General features: G+C 34.6%; 1 protein-coding gene across 3 annotated transcripts; it reads left to right on the forward strand.

Annotated features, from left to right (window-relative positions):
• Positions 1 to 1,509: 1,509 nt before the first annotated feature.
• LOC108782447 (uncharacterized) lies at positions 1,510 to 4,806 on the forward strand. 3 transcript variants are annotated; one of them, XM_018550728.1, is made up of 7 exons: positions 1,510 to 1,660; positions 1,740 to 1,862; positions 2,917 to 2,979; positions 3,083 to 3,145; positions 3,223 to 3,264; positions 3,346 to 3,420; positions 4,640 to 4,806. In XM_018550728.1, exons 1-7 carry the CDS (start codon positions 1,601 to 1,603, stop codon positions 4,712 to 4,714), a joined length of 501 nt encoding a protein of 166 aa, XP_018406230.1. In that variant the 5' UTR covers positions 1,510 to 1,600; the 3' UTR covers positions 4,715 to 4,806. The 3 variants fall into 3 exon arrangements, with proteins under 3 accessions (XP_018406230.1, XP_018406232.1, XP_018406231.1); XM_018550730.1 differs by having other exon boundaries at positions 1,510 to 1,623; positions 4,640 to 4,714; XM_018550729.1 differs by having other exon boundaries at positions 1,613 to 1,682; positions 4,640 to 4,714.
• The last annotated feature ends 13,800 nt before the right edge of the window (positions 4,807 to 18,606 follow it).

The following is an 18,606-nucleotide window of genomic DNA, read 5'->3' on the forward strand; positions in this document are numbered from 1 at the left end:
CACATATTAGTATATAAATTCACGCAAAATTATATATAAGCAACTAAGATCCAAGTTAGACTGTTATAAACTTTATATTTATAATTAGAGTTTGAAAATCAGTTAAACATTTACATAGCACTGATGAACTTCAGATAAAATGAAACTAAAAATTTAGTATTACTTCGCAGTTAAAAACTCCTTAACAATATCGTCAAATTATTTTTTTTAAATTGTGTTGGCTATATTAAATCTACTATTATTAATTTTTTTTTATCTTAATTTGAATAAAACATTAAATTAGTCCAAATAAGCCAAGTTTCATAAAAATCGAACGAGCAGTTTATAAAATAAAGAAAAGTGACCTCAAATGAGATTGGCGAAATTCATAAGGGTTAATAAAAATTAATCTCGCGTTATTTATGTTACTTATACCATATATATGTAGATATAGGTAATCAATTTTATATATAATAATATTAAAACGTTTTAACTGTAAATTTTATTGCGATTAAAAAAAAATCTTTTGATTCATTTAACATGTTCATTAAGACAATATCGCAACGATTTAATTTTATCCTGCTACTTTAATGTTTTATGTTTAATTATATTATAGATAACTTTTGCATATATTTAAAATATATTATAGGTATTTCGTTATATATTAATATTTTGGATACAGGCGTGATTTATCTATAATATTTTATATTATTAAATATCTTCGCATAAATTTAACTTTGACACAATTAAAGTAAAAAGCTGAATGGATAATGCTTCTCCATCTAACACCATGCTTTTATGACTCAATAACGCATTCCGTGTTACGTATACACATAGGCAAATGTCGTGGGTTATAAATTATGCCAGGAAACTTCGGCGCGGGAAGAATATTGGTGGCGCACGCAAAACTAAACAAACCTTTCACGAGGATCCTAATGACACGTAACGAACGTGACTGACACGAACTATGCTCGAACTTTAAAATGCGAGGAGGTAGCTTTCGTGTAAATATTGAAGAAGTAGGGAGAATGCAAGAAAATCGAGCGAAATTATCCAGAGGTGAAAGAGTATGAAAATTAATTATAACATCGCGAGGTGCGTCAAGCTGTTAAACGATGTTCAATAGTTTTATCAAAGGATGACGTATAAAATATACAGAGGGTCGAAATCTTTTGGTCATCTTTTTTAAAAAAAAGGAAAATATTGTCACTTAGTGTAATTTATTGAGTACATTTAAATATGAATATAAATTCTACCTCCATTTTTTTCAAATTGTTGAATAATCTGATGTCAAATTGACAGTTCTATAATATCATTATTTTTTAAGGAACATTACTGCTATTTGGATTTTATTATTTTTAAATATACGTAGGTGTGTACAATTATTTTTTTAGAAAGACGTACACTTAATACCTTTTTCACCTTTCATAAAAGAACTGTCTGTTGTTCGACCAATGTCACAGCAATTCGTTTGTTAATCGATCGCGATGCGTACCACCATCTTCTGTCAAACATTCGTTTAAACGGTAAACTGGTCGTCCCCGCGATCCCTCTCCGAGTATCAACGCGGTATCGTGGCGCGATCTCGACAAATTATTCGGTAGTTATCGCCCTCCCCATCATGGACGACACTAGATTGTACAAGTACTATCGAACGTCCGGATACGGTTTGAATTCGCTGGTCAGAAATGCGGATCGATTAGGTTAGCCCAATTCCGTTGAGAACTTTAATTTTTTACTCGAACCGTGCATTGTTTCAGATATACCGATTTCTCGTCGCTGAATATAATTTAAGACGATTCTTCAACTTAAGTGCTTATTGCGGAGCGGTGACTTTTGTTACTTTCATCTTCGTAGTAATTATGGCCGTCTGTTCAATAGCAGTGAGTTTATTATAGAATAATTTTAATTAGAGAACGGATAACAGAATGATTTTACTTTTTTTTATAATGCATGTAGCAATTATTTTATTTTATTAGGAAATGAATTTATATTACAGGTAATTAACGAAAAGGGTTTAGATTGTATCAGTCGCATTTAAAAAACTTGTCTATTAATTAACTTTATTTATAATAGCGAGCACGAGAGCTTCTATGAATAATTATTCGTTTGGTAGAGAAAATTCAAGAGAGCTTATTATTCTGGCAATTAATTTGCATATGATACCGTATGACTCGATACAATAATTAAAACGCCATGACAATACGAGTACACGACTCTATAATTAATTGTTTGCTTTAAATCCAACGTAATAATATTATTTCAGCGTGTAATTAATCAAGGAACAATAAACGATCGACATCGCGGAATTATCGATATATTCCTTTTCGCATCGTGACCAGGTTTTGAATAGATAATGCTCACCGTTATATATATCGTAACGAAAGAAAACGAGTCACGTATCTTTCGAAAACCTTGCCAGCGCCGAACTCTCTTGCCGGCTTAAAGAAAATGTAAACAACTTTGCGAGGCAATCACTTGAATACTGATATGTCCGCGCACGTGCCATGTTGTAACAAATATAATTCTTACATGTATAAAGTATACCATACACCTGCAATTTTGACAAAGAGAGTATCAGATACATAATTCTCACGCAATAACATTTGCTTTAATCCTTATCGGAGTAACGACATATTCAGAGGCTATAATTTCGAACTTGAAAAGTTTTTATTGATTTTTAATCTGCTGTTATTTTCACTTCATAACATTTATGTCTTGATAAAATAGTTTCTATTTAGAAAATACGCGATAATTTTATAACATTTCTTTACTATTTTTAGCAAGATCAGCATACAATAATAAAGAATATTAATATACAATAGAATCTGAAATAAATATAAAAAAGAAGATAAAAATTAATTTATAATAAAATAAAAATTTAATTTATAATAATATATTAATTGCTTTAAATATTTAACTCTGTTTTCATGCCAGGGTTTAAATATGGTGACGTTGAACGACACACTTTTTCGTGAATTGTTTGAAAAAGCGGAGAAGGTAAGTTGGGTAGTTTCGGCAATCGCAACTAAATTGAAGTTTGATCGAGGCTAGAGCGATATTGAACCACACTTTAAAAGCATCAATTGCCAATAATTTGTAGAAATTACCACGAATGGAGAGTGTCGTTAGCATCATACCTCCGTATAAATGTATTCACAAGCATGTAAGTTTATTAAAAATTTTTAAAGGATACAATTAACATTTTCTTCATCATGCTGTGCTAATAATTTCAATCTCTAGTTACAACGAATGAACGTGTTTCAAGAGAAAACGGAGAAAATGGTAGGTCTCGATAATCTATCATTCGCTACTCTCACTAATTAAATATTTTAATATCCGGATATCCGGATTTCGTTGTAACAGTTACGCAAAGAGCAATTGGAATTGGAAATAATGAACAGCAAAATGTCGTGCATCGAGAAGTTATTGAAGCCCGAGGTAAATTATTTGTCACGATAAATGGGACACATCGTGCGGTCGGGTCGTTACTAGAGTAAATAAAAAAATTCCGTTCGCCAAAACTTGAGCGTTATCCACGCGTGTATCCTTTGTCGCGTTTTAATTTAATGCTATTGATAAAAAATAATCGATCCATAGCTCACTCGCGCACCTTATTCAGAATTCACGCGCGATCGCGTCGACCTTAAATAATTTAATAACCCGTAGGTCACGCGGAGATGAATACGATGAAACTCGCAGAAACTCTTACAAAGGGTTACGGATAAATCGTGTGCCAATCGCGAACTCGCTTTTAATTAAAATTTTGCCGCCGTCGATGAATGAGAGATTTAATAAAACGCATTTATGCGATTTTCCGTGTATATGCGTGGGAGGATATTGTTACGATAGAAAGGAGTATCTCTTTCGCTATATACACGAGGACGACCTATAAACTCTGAATTACCAAAGGTCGTATAAACGTATCATGGTCTCTACGACTTTCGGTCGTTGCGTCGGGCATTAGATCAGTCTCGGTATATCCGGCAGGCAGTTGCGCTCGATTGGCAGACATAAAATTAGATTCGACCCTATCTCAGACCTTTCTGTGGCTATCCGAGTTTATATTACGCGACGGGATATATTTTTACTTGTTTTGTTAATTCTCTCTTTCTGAACACAGATATTTCGGTACTTTAATTAAGCATGCCATACCTCCTACTTCTTGCCTATAATAAGAGTTGATATTCGACGTTGAACATAAACTTCCGAATTAATAAATCATTGAAAGTATCATTAATAAGGCGATATCATAAATTACTAAAAGTGTCATATTCTTATTAGAGAATTAATACTTTTGTCACCAAATGATATTCTGTTCAATAGTATCGGCAATAATTATCGATATAAGTTGAAATCGTTGTGCAAATCAGGAACTTCCCGTTTTAGTTTAGTTTCTTTTAATCAATATGTGACGAATTTTTCCCGCGATACGTGCATCATTATATTGTGTGAATTAATTCATTTGCCCTCTAATAAAATTATATTTATTATTAATAAAATTATTGACATGCAATAGTAATGTACAATTGCATTAATTGAATATTGTTATAACATTAAAATTTGTTGATAATAACTATATCCGATTATTATGCTGATAATGTATCTATTATACAAACATTATATATATATATAACTCTATTAATAATAATCTCTCTAGGAACAATCGGAATGGCGTCGCAGTAGATCACCAAAGGTATATCATCGCTGTATTAACATAGAAACGTCAAAATAGTAAGCAGGAAAGAAGATACATTCATATCTGGTGAAATTTTATAATTTATGATGTTTTCATTAGCGATGTATAATTGATATAAACGTAATGTTGTCTCGTGTCACATTTTAAACATGTAATATAAATTTTGTGGTATACAGTGAATCAATAATATACATTTTTACATTTTCTCTTTAATGGTATTTAATTACAAGTATTTATAACCTACTGTGATTTGATAAAGTCTCTCTCAAAATTATATTAGATCTAAAATAATATCAGATTTGTTTGTTGTATTTATAAATATAGAGCACAAGTTATAATATCACGATGTATTAGGTGTGAATTAATATAAAACTTAGTGAATTATAACTTTATCTCATTCGGTAAAGTATTTCGAAAACATTTTCACGTAGCGAAAAAACAGTTGCAAACAATGGTTTTGTCATCGAAGTATCGTTGTTCCGCGTCCTTGTTCAAACACGCGTAATGTTCGTATGATCACATGCAAAGCAGTATAAATCGTGACCTATTAAATGGACTGTATCACGTGCAAACGCCCAGTTTTTCTGACAAAATTTTTGCGCTGAAATAGGCGGCGACACGGGACGCTGAAACTCTAGTACGTGCCGAAACTCGCTGAAAAAAAATGTGACGATCTTTTTTGCGGTCGACCACATGTGAACGACGAGTGCTGTTGCGTTTTGTAAAAAGTAAACGCCATAACGTCGCTTACGTTACTTTTCCACATTTCGATATTCAACCATTTTAGACCATGTTATTTTAGAGCGTACTCACGAAAGTCATTATTAAAGGCGATCATTCAGGATGTCCCATTTTTTTTCAATACTTTATTACACATACAATTATATATGAATTTGTAGATATGTCCGTTCGATTATTCATTCCATTATAACTATTCGATTATTCGCTTTTATGTAATAATATGCAAAAGTCAAATCGATAATATGTCACGATCTGTCAGTTGAGAAATTATCGATTAAAGGTCGATTAACTTGAACTTTCAGAAATACCAAATTTACAATGTCGCTGAAAATTCTATCTAATCGAACGAATTTTCCTGAACGTACATTTCAGTAATAGTAATAGAGAAATCAAACCTTAGTTTCATAAAAAAATGAAAAAATTATTATAGTACTATTGTATCAAAAACGACTTATTTAACAGAAAATTAATCAAATAATCCTTAGGATCGAGAAGTTGTTGAATATATATAGGTAATATACGTTACGCGTAATAATAAGAGCTATTGTGAGCACAACACTATTGTTTCAAGACAATAACCATTGAAGTTTAACACTGTTATCCAACTTGGAAATAAGAAAAGACAATTTAGCATGATTACAATCTACCGAACTTTAACGTCTATTATATCAAGACGATCACTTGTGTGTGTTTGTGCTACACGTGGCTGTTGCACAAAACTACACCAGTGCAAAATGTATCATTAACATATGTACTTACTACAACTTTAGCCACAATAAGTTTACATTGCGGGAAAACAGAAAGAAATCGGAAACAAGAATACTATATTAGATTATAAATATAAATAATTTGCGTTTCCTTCTATTTTAAAATTATTTAAATATATTATTAAATTATTTAATTAAAAATACATTAACGGAAAGTCATGTGGAAATATGTATGTTATATATTATTAAACTTTTTTTTTTAAATCTTGTGAAAAAGAAACAGAGAAAGTGAGCATATTATGTAAACTATTTTATCTTCCTAAATTGAGCTAATATATAGATAATATAAAATTTAAAATAATATCTTCTGCTATTTGACCTACATTTCGTTTATATATAAACTTCTATTTCTATTCCTGATTGAAGTTGACTCACCCCAGTGCCGACCGATCGCGCACCATCCCTCTTCTTTTCTCGCCTAAGCTTACGGATGTCGCCAGTAGTGCCGGTCCGAACTGTCGCGGCGCAACGAGTCTGGCTAGAACCGTCTGTTTCCACTTTCGATCCCCCGCCGCCACGGCAGGGGTTGGAGAGACTGGCTCAGGAATTGAACGCGGCTACGTGGCGTACGAGAACAGGGTCTTTGCTCCCGTTTAATATTTTAGCCAGTCCATTGGCTGCTGCCGCTCGAGGCATCGACATGCGCTCTGGCTTTCGGCTCGTTCCGTTCTGCTCGGCACGGTACGGCACGGCACGATACTGCACGGCACGGAACGGAACGGCACGGCACGCCGTGCTGTTCGCACGCCTCGTTACGTCAGGCCGGACTTTCAGCTCCGGGGTGCAATCTAACGAATGCGCTACGCGGCATCCGATATCGATATGGGGATGAGACGGGTCGATTCGCGCCGCGCGCGCTCGGCCTGTTTATTCGGCCATCGATCCCGCAGCCATCGAACCGCAGTGGCCGCTTACGGTTCGGGAAGTATTGCATTCCGACCGATTCGTGAGAACAGGTTTCGAAAGGACCTCGTTATAAACAGTAGATCGTTACCGTAACTCGGATTTCTCTGTCTACTTATCCTCTTTCCCAGCGTATAAAATCGAATTAAAGATAAAAAGGAAACTGTTGAAAACAATTGGAGTCTTAAAGAAATATACGATATCTTATACAGGAACTTTAATTCTATATAAAATCAGTTATATCACTTTCTTTTTTCTTTGATTTTTTTCAAGTTCGAAATTGATTTGATAGCTGTTTTTCAAGGTGCCTCTACATAATTTGTAAATGCTGACGCAGAATGACGATTACTACCGCACGCAGTATACACGCAGATGAAAAACCAACCGCACGCAATGAAATAATAACAAATGCAAATTGTTATCAATTAAATGCAATTTGATAGCACCAAACATGATGACACTTTACAGTTTACAGAATAGTAAAATAGTTCAATATTATACTATACTACTTTGTCTCTTTTCCTATTAACTCTTTTTAATCCTAAATTGATTTGACAGTTATTTTTTTAAGGTTAACACAATACTGGAAATCAGAGAAATCAAAGAAATATCAAAAGGAAATTGAAAACGATTAGAACAAAAATTAGAAAAAAGTTAGAAAATTTTGCATAATTTTCTAGAAAATGAAAATTCTTGACTTTAAAAAAATCACACCTACGCAGTCTTGGAATACAACAACTAACAATAAATGCAAGTAGTATCAACAACATCAATAATAATTTACATTGCTGAATTAAATTTCTCTCGCCACAAAATATTTCCAAAAAAAAAGAATTTAAGAAAAATTCAAAATATTGAAAATATCAAAGAAAATCACAAAATTTTATCTGAAAATCAGGGAAAAATTTTGGAGTTTTTTTATATATAAGATGAAGAATTTGTGACAACAATTGTGGTTTTATACAACGCTAAATAATTTTTACGAGAATTAAACGTACTCATTTGATAGCATCAAACATCTTGATACTTTGAAGAACAGTAAAATGGTTCGATATTTTAAACTTATGATATATGGAGCCGCATTTGATGCTTGTGGGAACTAACGCGAGGGAATATATCATGTTTGCTCGATGTAACATTGATGAATGGATAATAATAATCGCGAAGTTCAAAACTGGTCGTAAAGCTAATTTTTTTTGTGCAAAATATTCCATAAGCCGCAGACCACGTATTAACATCACAAAGGAATAATGCTGATACGAATGCAACGTATACGGTAAACTGCGTTAAAACGTTTATACTTACTTTAAATATTTGTGATATCGCGCGTTTATCTTAGATACATGGTAAAAAAAAATATTGACAATTTTTCTTATGTTTAACTTGAAAATTCAGTGGAAACGCGGTTCCCCTCCTCCTATATACTTCTACTTCATCTCCGTGCTACGATCTCCGGATTTTTAAACCTCGTGAAATGGCAACCCTAGTGTTGACGTTGGAGAATCGGGTATAGAGTAGCTTCTATATCTCCCGTACACTACGTGGTCACTGAACCGTGCGGAGAATTTTTAAAGTAGAAGAAACCTTACAGCATACAGACTATTGCTGGCATAGCAGAGACGTCTAAAAGCATAACTCGTATGCTTCCTGCTTGCTGTAAAGCCGCGCGTGTCTATATAATTAAGTTTAGTATATAGTAAAGCGCTATAGTATTGTGACGTAAAGTCGAAGTTAGTTGGCAGCGGGATTTAACAGATTTAATAATCCTGGTATTTCATAACGACGAATATTAAATCTGAAGTGCAATTGTGAATATAAATTCAGGAATTTTTTCTACACAAAGATTGAAATTGATAATGATTGAAGGATTGATCGATGTTTGTGCTTTTGATACGCGATTCGACTTGACTTCTTTTGTCACCCATTGAATCTATAGTCAGCAAAGCCGTATGTGTGCTGATTGGCATTTTGTGCCGACTGGCATAGATCGATTGACACGTATTCAGTACGGGCAATGCCCAATGAGCTTGTTGATCGGTAAAGCCGATTATAGTAAGGAGCATAGAAGACACCTTAAAGCAGAGACGGTTTCGCAAATTATATGAAAATAGATTTATTAAAGAAGAATATGAGATAAAATATGAGCATAGTAAGATGCAAAGGTGTTTGAGATTAAGTTATTAAAAAGGGTATAATTTATTAATACTGTTATACCGCGTGCGATTATTCTTTATCCGTAATATGATTAAAACTAATGCAATTTATAAAAAATAAATGAATTTTAAACTGACAAGAATAAATTAAATAAAAGTAAAAATCCTATTTTTAATTTATAATATAAAATGTATTCGTAAATTTTTGCATATGAACATTGTCGAGTGCTAAGATTCGCTTCGATCGAAAATAGGAGATTCTTCCTCTTATTTGAAAATAAATGACTTTAGTAATGCATTTAGCTCTTCAGAATTTATTCAAATTTAAATTTGTTTAATATTTTATACCACAAAAGTAGTTCACCGTGATGCAAATGCGGTTGAGAGATGCGCAAATGGTGAGTGATTATATATTTTATAAGAGACCTGCACAGTCTTTCGCGGATTGACGTGTTATGCCAATGTTTTGCAATTCTAGAAGTGGTAATACAATTTGAGAATGACTTTGGTTGTAGACGGAATTACACGAAAACCCCATTTATTCTACGTGTCGATAAGCCTTTGAGAAATCGATCGTACCGCAGCAGGGTAGGTTGTTTATGCAAGTGTCGGTTACGTTACCACGCCGATAGCCTCGTTTGGCAAGTGTCTCGCGTCGCCATGCTTTACCGCGAAATAACCCAATAGCTCTGACACGTATCTCTGCAACGTTCGAACTTTGGAAATTTCGGACACGCGGCCGACAATGATTTCGCGTTTATGGACGCGGTTTTCGCACTTGATTCACAAGAATTTTATCTCACTATACAGTGTAGAACAAACTGTTCAAAATCAACAGATACCCTACTCTACATTCTATAGATTTACCGCAAAAAAGAAAAATCTAAAATTAAAAATAACCAATATATCATTGCTCTATATTGTTAAACATATATTTTATTTACAAAGAAATTATAGGTATCTGTACAAAATAAATACAACTGTACAAAAAAAGGGTTTTGTTGAAATATTTAAAAGTTTAACTAGATACAGATCTGAAAATATGTTTGTGTTAGACTATTAAAATAATTGTTCAGGACGCTCTCAAGCATGCTGTGAAAAGTTTTGACATTTTAGCAACAGTTTGAACCGTACATCCTGCATCAATATTTGATGGTCCGATAAAATTATTTTTATAACTGTATTTGACTAAATTTGTAGATATTTCAGTAAAACCGTCCTCTCCGTGTACCTATAAAAAGATAGATTAAAAAGGGATATTTCATTTTCGCGAAGGAACGAAATATTTCAATTCTCGAACCATTCCGTAATTGATTAATTTTTAAAGCAATCGCAATCTCGTGTACATTCTGAATAAAGTTTTACGAATAGGAGAAAGCGATTTCTCAATGGGTTAGTAGGTGGTTTTTCTTATCCGCGCAAGTAGTAAGCATCTGGAGTATGGTCAGACTCACGGACTCTTGACAAATATCCCGGGTGACGCTTGGCGAACGAAGAAAATCCGATTGTGTCAGTCGCCTATATGTACGCCCACGAGGAACTTGAAAAATCGATGGCAACTTCTGACAGCGGCCCGCGAGAGTCGCGCGCTCTCCCTTTTCGTCTCTTCTGTCGCCCTTCGTTTTGGCACCCGCTCTTCACCACCTCCCGAGAACGCTGTCTACGCAACTATCGACTTTTTCGTGGACGTGAGAGAAGGAATGGATGAGGGAGGAGGGGAGGGGGATGGGCTGGGCAGGATATGGTAGCCGACAAGCAGCTTCTGAAAAATGCCCCTGGAGCGTGACTACCCTCTGCTCTTTTTTTTTTTCTCTCTCCTCTTCTTCGGCCTCGTCCAGCACCTCGCGCGATGCCCACACACCAGGTGGCGGCGGCGGCGGCGGGAGGATTCGGAACGAATGGGCCACACGTGTGCCGCGCATTCTCTTTTTTCTTCCTTCCTTCCTTCCTTCCTTCCTACCCTCCTTCGTTCCATATCCACCCTATGCCCCGCATCGTCGATTTCGCAGCTCGCTACTGGCAAGCAAGGCAAGTCGAACTCTCGCGAAGCTCTCCCTGAAATCGTGATTTACACTTGTCACGGCGTCGCCCTGTACCACGTGCCGCGGACATTTGGCACTTTATTCCCTTATCACGACTGGGAATTCGAAAATCGCGTGTTTCCGCTGTGTTTGTGCACCAGGATTGTATTAATAAATACGAACTTACTCGGCTGTCAAAGAAAATAAGATGTCAAATGAGACATTAGACCCTTCTATCTGGCAATTTTACTTTATGTTCTTTTTCTTTAATTAAAACAGACTTTTCTTAATTTTAGAAAATAAAGTAGTTTAATACAGATTTAATACTTTAATGCAGATCGCGATTGCAATTAAGCTCTAAAAGCTTAATGCATTTAGAATTTATTAGCTCGCCAAATGCTACCATTTTGTGCCCAGTCTTTAATTAATACGCGTGGTGTACTATCAGTCCACCATCTGCACTATTGTAATTTTATGAGGTGGGATAGAATTGAATACCTTAATTGTATTTTACGTTTTGTTGTTATCCACTGCCATATAAACTGTTACAACGATAAATGTTTTGTCTTTATTATTATCCTTAGTATATACATATTTTATTGATATATTATATGTGCAAAATAGAACTGTAAATATAATCCGGATTTGCTAATATTCGAATATCCTGATAATTGAATTCGCTGAATTCTAATAATTAATTATCCGATTACCCGTCTTCAGTTATTCAAACTAATAAATCTTAATGAAAATCAGATTCTAATCTACAAATTTATTAATTCAAATTGTGTACTATAAGAATAGGTAGAAAACTGATCGCTAAGGTGGCTAGAATTTATTTGACTTTCCTCCTGGCTATGTTTCTTCTACTGACTTTGAAAGACTGCTGCTTCTCCGAAAAATATCGTTACAGTCGAAAAAAGATATTTGTGCACACCAATTAATTATTATTTTAAAATTGAGAAATATATTTAATTTTTATTTTTTCAAAAAATGTTTTAAAAAATTTTAAATATATTTATTGTGTAATATCATAAAATATGTATAAAATTGTGTTATGACTTTAATAATTTTGGCATATTATGTTTCGCAATTAATTTGTGATATATCATGAATTCAAATTTTACATATATAAGATTTAAATTATTTACATAATTAAAACACATCTAGAGTTGAGTAACCGGATAATATAAATATTTTAAATAATTTAGATATCATATTATCCAGATGTTCATTCCGAATACAAATTAAATGGTTTAATTTTGATTATTTTTCTTCTATAATATCAATTATAAGAAAGTTTAAAGCTGTATTCAAACAAATATGTTTATTTTAAGAGAATTATTTTTTAAGAAATCTTAATTTTTCACTTTAATTCTTCTTAATTAAAAACAATCAGAAGATTAACCATTGATATATTGTCTGTTATTAAACCATTGATATATTACCTGTTATTAAAAATTTTTTAGAATTATTACGAAACGTAGGAAATAAACTAATGTTTGTCGCGGTTTAAAAGACTCCGTTATAACGATGTCTCTCAGAAAAAGATTTTAATCCCTCAAGCGACTCGCCGGAAATCCGTCTTCGTCCTTTCTTCTCATCTCTCGCGAAGAAAAGCAGTCCGTCGCGTCGGTCCTCTTGGATCTTCGTCGGGTCGGAGAGAAACCCGAGATTCTCAGATGAATAATATCTAACGTCGTTCGAGACGCGTTCTAGGATAAATTGTCGTTTGGATGTTGTACTTCGTCCCTCGCTGTACATATATAGTATGTATACGTGTACATGTACATACACATCTATGTTTGAAAGTCGGACGAAAAAGGGCTCTCGGGGAATAGGTAAACTGCAGCTAAACTGCGCATATTACATATGACTCTGCAGCGGCCAACGTGTGGGATCAACGACTCTGAGTGTTGTCTGTGTGCATCTCCGTGTGCATGTTCGAAAGTTTCTGCGTGATAAGTGGCGAATGATTTATTCATCTCACGACGGAGCACAGGCAGCGGTACAAATTACGCATCGCGTACAGAAAACCTTCGTGGTACGTGACAGTAATTCATACATCTGTATTAACGTAGTACGCCGCCATGGCGCGTAACGTTCCTCCGTTATTCCCGGCCGCTGTTCCGTACGGAAATTTGAAGTAATTTCACTCGTTTGCGCAAACTTCTTCGAACTGTTAAACGGTGCCCTCCCCTCGATGTGCCACATAAAATGTGAAATGGAGAGAGGTGATTTCTTATTTCTTATCGTCGTGACATTTGTAAATTCTGTAATTATAATTAATTAAAAGATTAAATATATCGTATATCGTTTCACTAATATAAGTCAATTAAATTGAAATTATATTTAAATACCTTCATTAAATATGACTCGTTAAATGTAATCTTAGATCAATTGAGCTGTTTTAGAGCTTGTTTTGCAAGACTGAAACGAAATAATTCATTTTTCAAATAAAATTAGATTATTTATGATAGGATATATATATCCGTATAAAGATATATATATATATGTTATTTGTAAGATATTGATTGGTAGATGCCGAAGTTCGAATACGCGGCTTTATAATCATGGGTGAATCCCGCAGACAGTGGAATTGACTCGAAATTTTTCTTCGTCGATTTGACACGTTCTACTGCGAAGCTGTCATCGAATTTCGGTTGACTAATCGAGCGTATCGACACGCAATCACTTAGAAATTGACGCGATGGATTGACTGCCGACGCGCGGTGATTTGATTTCGGATGCGAATGGGACATGCCCGTGGGTTCGATGTAGTTATTAGAGAAAATGGAATTAATCGACCAACCGCACGGTAATTTGGAGCGACGTTAACCCGTATATATCATATATTGATATCGCGACTAGAAATCTATTTTCTAATCTTGCAAGTTAAAATAATTTATTGTGACGCGCTCGTACAAAGCTACGAGTCTATCCGATCTAAAATTCGATTTCGATAAAGATGCTGGGTGCAGGATACTAAGCAAATCATGACACGGATCTTTTTTCTATAGTATACCCAACGGACCTATGGCTCACTACAAAAGCGCAGCTCGGTCGGGCTATTCTTTGCTCCGCAGGAATTTTTGATTAAAGTTTAATTTACAGGTACGGCTCCTGGCGGATTTTAAAACGAGATTTTTCATACTCTTACTCTACCGTTGCGCTTGCTTATCGTTATTCCGGAAAAAGCCAAGCGCGATGACGTCTGTAAATATCACTTCATAAGCATATCTCAAAGTGCATTACACGTAACCATGGATATTTTTAGATATCTTTGCATATCATTTTAAACAGCTGCAATTCTGAAAGTAATGTAATTTTATGAAATACGTACATATATAATTCTATACATTATTATTTAAAGTTATACAAATTTAGTTTCTACTATTAATCCTAGAACGTTAATGTGTAAATTTGAACGAGGTTATTAATTCATTAAGCGCTAAGCTTCACTTTTAGTGTCATTAAGGAATTTAATTTGACATGCTAAAAGTAAGAACAAGCGGAGACAAGTTTTTTTAAAAGTCTATCCGTTATCAAATTTTCTCAATATTATAATAGAGACAGTGTGATGAGTGATTTCAATTTTTAAGTTTTGTATTATTATTTTATATTATTACGTATATTTTATTTGAGTATTTTAATTTTATTACGAGGAGACATCAATTGGACTTTATGAGGTGATATCTTTGCAATAAATTATTTATAGTTCTTTAAAGATTATTAGCATCAATAATATCAAATTACTCGTCAATTTAATTTGTAATATTAAGTATTTCAGTCTAAGACTGTGTTTTAAGACTGATAAATAATCGGTGAGCAATTTATTTGAACTGAAAACTGTAAAAATTCACACAATTATTAGACAGAAAAACTTTTGACCAAATATATCTTCACTCATTTATATCGAATACTTCTTAATCTATTTTTACTTAATATTATTTATAAATATTTTGTCATTAAAAGTGTGAAATGTAACATAAGTAAAAACTTATGTATATTGCATCACAATAGCAATAGCATTCTAAAAATAATTTATTGAAATATTAATGTATATCTGCGAAATTATAATTGTTTAAAGTCTAAATAGTACCTTAAAATAAAAATGCTTAACTATAATTAACTTATATTTTTAGAATTGTTATGTTCTAAAAATTATGCGAAATTATACACAACAATTAAAATTAATTTTAATTAGAAGGATAACGTTACATAAACGTATCATATTTTTAAACAAGTTCTTTGTGTGTCAAGAAATAATTGATTAAAAGTGAAAAAATGGCCTTGACATTCTCCAAATGAGTTTTGGCCGATATTATCGTATAAGTTTCACCTCTTAAATTGGTTTCGGAGTACAAACTTTATCGTATCGCACGAATCCGCAGTATTCGCAAGTGACCCAGAAGAGGGAAAGGTATTTAGAAGGTATACATGTCTACGATAGCACAGCAAACTCTACGGCGTTTGCCAATTAACGATACTCAAACTTTGCGCTCAAAAAACTCGACCGGTGTTACTCGAGATTTAATTGCAGCGGCGCTTTATCTAGACAGCTCAGAAAGAGGTTTTTCGATCAGTCTAAGCGAGTCAGTCTGTAGTACAAGACTGGTCATCTAAGTTTACGTATAGTAACGTGCGAATTACGAACACGCGAATTTGAACACGTCAGACGATAAAATACGGGGGTTTAGGGAGACTTCTCGCAAAAAGATCCCACATGCGTTTAAATTTTCCTTCACTTTTCTCTCGTTTCTCCATTCTTTTCCTCTTTTTTCCCTCGTACGTCGCGATGCCTGGCGCACGCGCGTTTAATAAAATGAATATCGCTCTCTCTAAGGATAACCGCGCTCTAACGCGGGCGGCAGCGGAGGCCTGGCACGAAATTAAAAGCAAAACGTGGTGCAGAACGCGATATTTCAGGAACAGACCCATGGGTAATTGCGCGAAGTAAATTCGAAGCGGAGGCAGCGCCAGCGGCTCGAGTTAGCACGCAAGAGCGTGAAAAAAAAGTGACGCGCGTAAATAATAATTGTCAGTCAGTTCGTGCAGTTCTACTGCATCTAATTAACGCGTGAGATCTGATTAATCAGCGAGAATAGCAGCGAGTGATTAAACGAGTGGGAAAGAGGTCGGGACCCTAAATACATACTTCATTCGACTAGATGTTATAATCAATTCTTCTTTCTATATTTCTACTAAACTTATTTATGTATTATTTCTTCGAAGCTAAACTTTTCCCTATTAATTAAAACAGAATTTTTATCGTCATAAATTAAAATACGAAATAATCCGCATTATTAAGTTACCTTCCTTCAATTTTATTTTACTGTAATAAATTGTTTTTTGATATGAATGTATATGTGATCCCATGTGTGATGGACTATCTAAAGTTTCGTATTAGCATAGGAATGCATGTACGTATCTCTTTCAAATAACATGGGCATGCATACATCGCGTTATCCCTGAAGAGTCTGACCTAAAATACGAGACAGGCCAGAATTGCGGGCACCACAATAGTTCACGGTAACAGCCGTATTATGAAGACTACGATACGCATTTTCAGACCGGGGCTGAATCTACGATTACTGTTCAGGAAAATAATGTGTCGGTTTCCTGGGGTGTGTGTGTGTGTGTGTGTGTGTGTGTGTGTGGCCGACCGTGTACGTCCGTTAATACGTATGCACACGCATGTTTACTTTCGCGAGCTGTACACCACAGCATTAATGACGTTTCGAGATAGTCCGCGCGCTGCGTTCGAGGTCTCGGCGCATAGAAACGAAATACGGTACGATATGTATGTACATTTCAGTGTCGCACTCGTTTCATGTATGTTTCACTGTGGAATTGGAGATTGGAGTCGCTGCCAAGATCCCGGTGTAAATGGTAAAGCGAGTACTTTGTTCGAAATTAGAACGAGAGACAGCTCGGATATGTACAACTCTGCAGATATACACGAAATATTTAATAATCATCATTATGACTTCTAATTTTAGTAGAGCATGGAAAGACATACTAATCAATTTCGCGTTAAGCTTCCTCTATGAAAAGTGAGTTAAATCAGATAAGCCGTACTGTTTCGTATCAGATAAGCGATAGGCTAATGCCATTTACACAGATGGGACGATAATTTTTAGAAACATAGAAAAAAGAAGTGAACGAAGAATGAAGGCAAAAGGCAAAAATATGAAGTAATACAAGAAGGTCAAGAAGTGATATATAAATAAAATATATAAAAATGAAAACTGTACTGATTATAGAAATAACGAAACGAAAACAAAAGATATTGTGAGTAGCACATAAATGAAAAATTATTGCAAATTGCGAAAACTAAACATATACTGCCGTAGATGACAGAAGAATCCGCGTTTAATAAATATATGATGGAAAGAAAATTTCGATATTCTTCTCGATATTTTCAATTTCATAATTGCAAGCTTGTTATATAATACGAAATATGATTCAACTTTATTATGATTGCTTTGCTTTCACGGAAAATATTGCGTGTATTTACTGCGAACGAAGCATCGTTATCGTACTACTGCGCGTTTTCGTGCAATGAAAGTACAAATATTATATACAACTGCATGAGTACGGCAATATTACGGTTAACACCAGAAACAATACCTTCCTTGTCTCGTAGACGCAGATAACGGTATTTCAGCTAACACAATCGATACCCGATACATCACAGTAGTACAGAAAATAATAACCGATTGCCCTTTCAAACGATATTGTTTTTTCCTCTTTTCTCTCTCTCGCTGCCACCCCCCCTCCTCTCTCTCTCTCTCTCTCTCTCTCTCTCTCTCTTCCTTTTCTCTCTTCATCGCTACACAATGCAATGGTAGCTTTTACAGTTGTGCTTTTTCACTCGAAAAAAACGTGAATATACCGTTAAATCTAACGCTCAAATATGTGCTTACGCATTTTTGTGTACTCCAATAACGCGGTTTTGTCCTACCTATTAGAGATACATACATATGTATATAGATAAAAAAATAACTCTACTATCTGCGTGAAGATCGAAAGCAAAGGAGAGCGCGGGAATGGGTGGGATGGATTGACGGGAGGGGACAGAGAACATCATGCGGATATATTGATTTTTTGTTACAAATAGAAACGCGGGACAGACGGTACAGATAGAATGATACCAATCAAGGCATTGTTGCTATAACGCGATTGTTGGATATGAAATTTCAGAATGCAACGCCCATGTCGCCGGATGCAATTCGGCCGTTCAGGTTTCAATCAGGCTGCGTCGTTTTCGGCCAGAAAGCCAGTGAATGCTGTCGCGGTCTTGCTGTAGAGAATTTACAAATTCTTATTTGCTTCAAATCCGT

This window comes from Cyphomyrmex costatus, unplaced genomic scaffold (genome assembly GCF_001594065.2).
Source record: "Cyphomyrmex costatus isolate MS0001 unplaced genomic scaffold, Ccosl1.0 scaffold127, whole genome shotgun sequence".
NCBI lineage: Eukaryota > Metazoa > Arthropoda > Insecta > Hymenoptera > Formicidae > Cyphomyrmex > Cyphomyrmex costatus.